General features: G+C 39.0%; 1 protein-coding gene across 1 annotated transcript; it reads right to left on the bottom strand.

Annotated features, from left to right (window-relative positions):
• Positions 1–5: 5 nt before the first annotated feature.
• Positions 6–2,573, bottom strand: LOC105180159 (myb family transcription factor PHL13-like). The gene is made up of 7 exons (XM_011103826.2): positions 2,031–2,573; positions 1,563–1,761; positions 1,387–1,463; positions 1,262–1,301; positions 1,120–1,177; positions 901–970; positions 6–353 (listed from the first exon to the last, which is right to left on the bottom strand). Exons 1-7 carry the CDS (start codon positions 2,397–2,399, stop codon positions 6–8), a joined length of 1,161 nt encoding a protein of 386 aa, XP_011102128.2. The 5' UTR covers positions 2,400–2,573.
• Between the last annotated feature and the right edge of the window lie 1,603 nt (positions 2,574–4,176).

Below are 4,176 nucleotides of genomic sequence, written 5' to 3'. Positions count from 1 at the left end.
TCATGTCATGTTACAACAGTTGTCGAAGAGCTCCCTGTTTCGTCGGCCCTGGCTCGTTTGGACGGTGGACTGGATTCACTATCGTCCATGCTCCTCTCCTCAAGGGCTGTCGTTTCACACGACATTTCTTCCTTGTTTGGAATTTCGTGAGTGCTGGCGTGATCATGCTCTGACGACTCTGCTTTAACGTTACTGACAGAAGGCTGCTTTTCGATGGTTGGCGGTTGAGAAGGCTCGTCTACGTTGGCCGATGAGGCTTTTAGCTTTTCTTCCTCCATCTTCCTCTGCTGCTCAAACATTATCTGGAGGTGCTTCCCTTGTTCTTCGATCCGCAACTGCAGGTTTCTTTGAATCTGAAGGAACAAGCTTTCCATAATAAGTTTAAACCAAGAACATAGTTCTCGATGCACAAGCACTACAAAGGAAATGAAACAGTCGCAAAAATTATAAATGACTACGACTTAGAAACCCGGATATCTATCATGTTCAAACAAAACCAATACAAAAATGTGAGTTTTGATCACAGGTAATCAACATTTTGCTATGGTTTTAGTTATGACCGAAATATTTGCCATAATTTTTAGCTACGGCTAATGTTTTAGCATCGCCTACAAGAATAACAACAGTAGTCATTGTGCAGTTTTGGCTGATTAATCCCTACCACGAATTTTACTTTTGATCGTAATAATTAATCATGACAAAAGTCATTTATTCTAGTGATGTCAACCTATGTTAACGGAAAAAGAACAAAGTATATATGATCAGGCGACATAGAAATTGCACAGACTAAAATTCGTTTATATAAACAGAATCAAACTCCAGGCGAGTATGAATGTTATCAACAAAACTCCTGTAATACACTCTAACTGCTTTACAGGACATCAAGCACCATTTACATACCTCAAGTTGTTCATGGAGCTGCTTTTGGACTTCCATCTGCAATCTGAGTGCTTCGGTTATATCCATCTTCCTGTCGTCAAAAAGTCTAAATTGAGGTGTTCGGATTTCAATGACGCAGAAAATTGAGACTTTCAAAGACGAAATCTAGGATATGAAACGCAGGAGAGAAGGTGAATATGATGCTGTGAACATGTTGGCAAAAGATAGAGATAGACTTACGTCTTCAAGTCCAGGGACGTAATCTCAGACACAGTTTTAGACTTCTTCTCTGAGGTTCCTAAAGTCAGAATGGAACAATTAAAAATTCTACACACTATCCAATACTTCAAATGCAAAAGACAACTTGGGAAGCAATCTCTACCTTCTGACGACTCTGGCTTGTACCTCGCAGTTCTATATTTCTGAAATTTTAGAACATAGTGATTAGAAATCTTCACATTTTCACAGGAGGAAAACCGAATTCTCAAGAAAAACGTGCGTTCATACCTGCAAATGGCTCTTTACATGATAGATAGTCAAGCCTTCAACATTCATGAGCTTCAAGACACCTTTTGGTGTAGCACCTGCACAGTTAATATATTGAAGTCGGTAGTACAGAAAAATCAAGTCTTCAGTTTCTCTTGAAATTATGAAACTAAGTATTGACGGACCGAGACACTTACGCTCACTACCACCAAGCTTATTCACAGCATCCACAAAAGCTTCATGAAGTTCTGGTGTCCAACGCATACGTGTTTTGATTGTGGGTGAAGCACAGGGAGAGCTAACTAGAGGACAGCTTTGTGCACTTGCCACAGGAGTATGCTGATGCTGATGAATTTGTGGCTGGGACGATGAGACTTCGGGTGGCAACTCCAGCAGCTGTAAACCATTAACAGTTTGAAAAGTTAAAAGACTAACAAGAAGAATGGATTATGAGAAACTAAAGAATAGAGACCCATCAAAGTTTTAGCTTGCTCGAGAAAGTTGCGCAAGCCCTGAAGCAGTCTGATTGTCTCAATGAAGTTAATTTAGGAAATCATGTCAGAAACATTATACAAATAATTCAACTATCTGCACGACTACAATTTCTGTGAAAATCAAATAAGAGGTACAAAAAATAACACAGCTGACACAATTCAGAATCAAACCTTGGCATCCAGCTCTGGAACATTGACATCAACAAGGAGATCACTCAAATTTGAATCAAGAGCATCATCAACTGTGATTAACTGATCTGCCCAGTCCTGCCAATCAGTTCTCTTAAAATGATCTTCTGATGCCGTCAGACCTGTACAGGTTTCTTCACTATTCTGGGAATGGATATTCAAGGGAATATCAGGAAAATTCTCAGTTCCATCTGTATTCCAGGAGACATCGTTATCCTCTGCAGCATAGCCATCCAATTTTCTAGCTCGAGTAACTGAAGGGGATAGCTGGCTTGATGAGAAAGAAATTCCATCATTGAGTGGCTTAGGAATGAAAGGCAATTTTCTTGGTCGATTTATATCAGGCGACATCAAAGAACCACGAAGATTTCCAGGGTGATCAGAAGCAGAAGAGAACAAATGCCCAATGGTTTTGTTGTTAGATGATAGTGTACTAGGACAAGAGGAAATTACATTAGTAGTCAGTTCCTGAGCTAAAGTAACCTGAGGTGAATCGGGCAGCTTTGGGAACTTTTCTTCTGAAGGAGAGGGTACGCAACGAAACGATCTAGGCAAAGCTCCAGAGGTTTCCATGTCATTGGGACGTGTTTCACTAGATTTTTTCTTAAATAATGCAGGGGCCATGTTCAATTGTTTATAAACAGATGAGAAACTATAAAAGATCAGCGGAGAAACAGTTCCGAGCTCATTGGAGTAACAACGATTGTTCCCAGAATCCCATGATTGCTACCTTTTAAGCACTACAGCAGTTTAAGGTTAAGATCTGGAAAAGAAAATATCAAGTAAATGTAAATAGAATTTGAACAGAGTATAGATTTTAAAATATCCTATTTCACACAGCAAAATATGCCTGGTTTATGTGAAAATGGGTTTCAAAATATTGCTGAAACTAGACAAACCAGATAGAATATGTCATGCGAATTGATAAAATCGCGGGTATAGGATTTTCAACATTCAGAACAAAGTACCTGAGATTTTGTTGTGAAGATAGGGTCACAATGAACTAAAACTAAGTTCAATTAAAACAATGCAACTCAAGAAAACAGCTACATTTATTAGCATTAGCCGTGGATGTCGTGTTTAATCACATCAACATATTTTCCCAAGCAGTTTCACTATTCCACATTGTAACAGGTGGAATAAAGTTTCTGAAAACCATGCCACATTATCGAAGTTCAATTAAGAACTTCAAACCTTAAGTTAACCTTAAAATCACATCTAGCCACCATTAGTAACCTCATGTATTGTCCAATATGACCCCCGAAATTCCACGAGACAGCCTAGCAGATATTATTCCTATTCAATGACCACCTCATTGAAAAGTTTAAGCTGTTAAAGAGGAGAGACATTTGATATCGAGTACCTTTAACAATTCCATTTGCAAAGTTCTCAATCCTTGAGCTTCTAACACTAACGGATAGCTGGAGGGGAAACAGAAAAAATTTACGAAGTTGATACCAAACAAGAAGAGCTGTTTCCTTCCATGTATTTGAGAATCTAATCATTCTTTGATCTTCTATCTCGTTCTTTTTCTTTCTTTTTTCTTCTCCTCTTTTTCCCACAGAATTTCACAATTCGTTTTGCAATTGCCCAAGAAAAGTCAGCTAAACAAGTACCCATCAATTAATGGTATTTCATCAAATAGTCAGTCTATTCCGTAATTCACAAACCCAAAGGGGTCCCCCCATCTATCATCCTCATTGTCCAAGCTTCTGCAGAAACTCCATCACCACAGAAAAAGCTTTAGCTTTAAAGCCACCTCCTTTTACTATAATCCCACAAGTATCAGTTCTTCGGAGAAATTCTAGTCAAACCCATTTCAATTCATGCAATTCACACCACAACACCCCAGTTGATAAACCAAAGACACAAGTTGTTGAAGTACCACACACACGCACACACAAAAGAAAGAAAGAACAAAACTTTCTGCGAACCAGCGGCAACCCAGTTCCTCTCAAGGTAAACCAACCACGTAAAACAAGATTAACTACATTGAGTACACGAATGGCAGGAAAACTGAAGAAATCGAAGTGGGCTAGCCAAGAAACAGCAAGAATTCCAAGAAAGACGAGAAACAAACCGGAATATGTATGTCTGGCGGCTGAGCGAGTACATTTTGCACACAAAA

The sequence above is a fragment of the Sesamum indicum genome, unplaced genomic scaffold, assembly GCF_000512975.1.
Source record: "Sesamum indicum cultivar Zhongzhi No. 13 unplaced genomic scaffold, S_indicum_v1.0 scaffold00364, whole genome shotgun sequence".
NCBI classification, from domain to species: Eukaryota; Viridiplantae; Streptophyta; class Magnoliopsida; order Lamiales; family Pedaliaceae; genus Sesamum; species Sesamum indicum.
The sequence above is the reverse complement of the archived record's forward strand: the minus strand, read 5'-3'. Positions and strand labels throughout refer to the sequence as shown.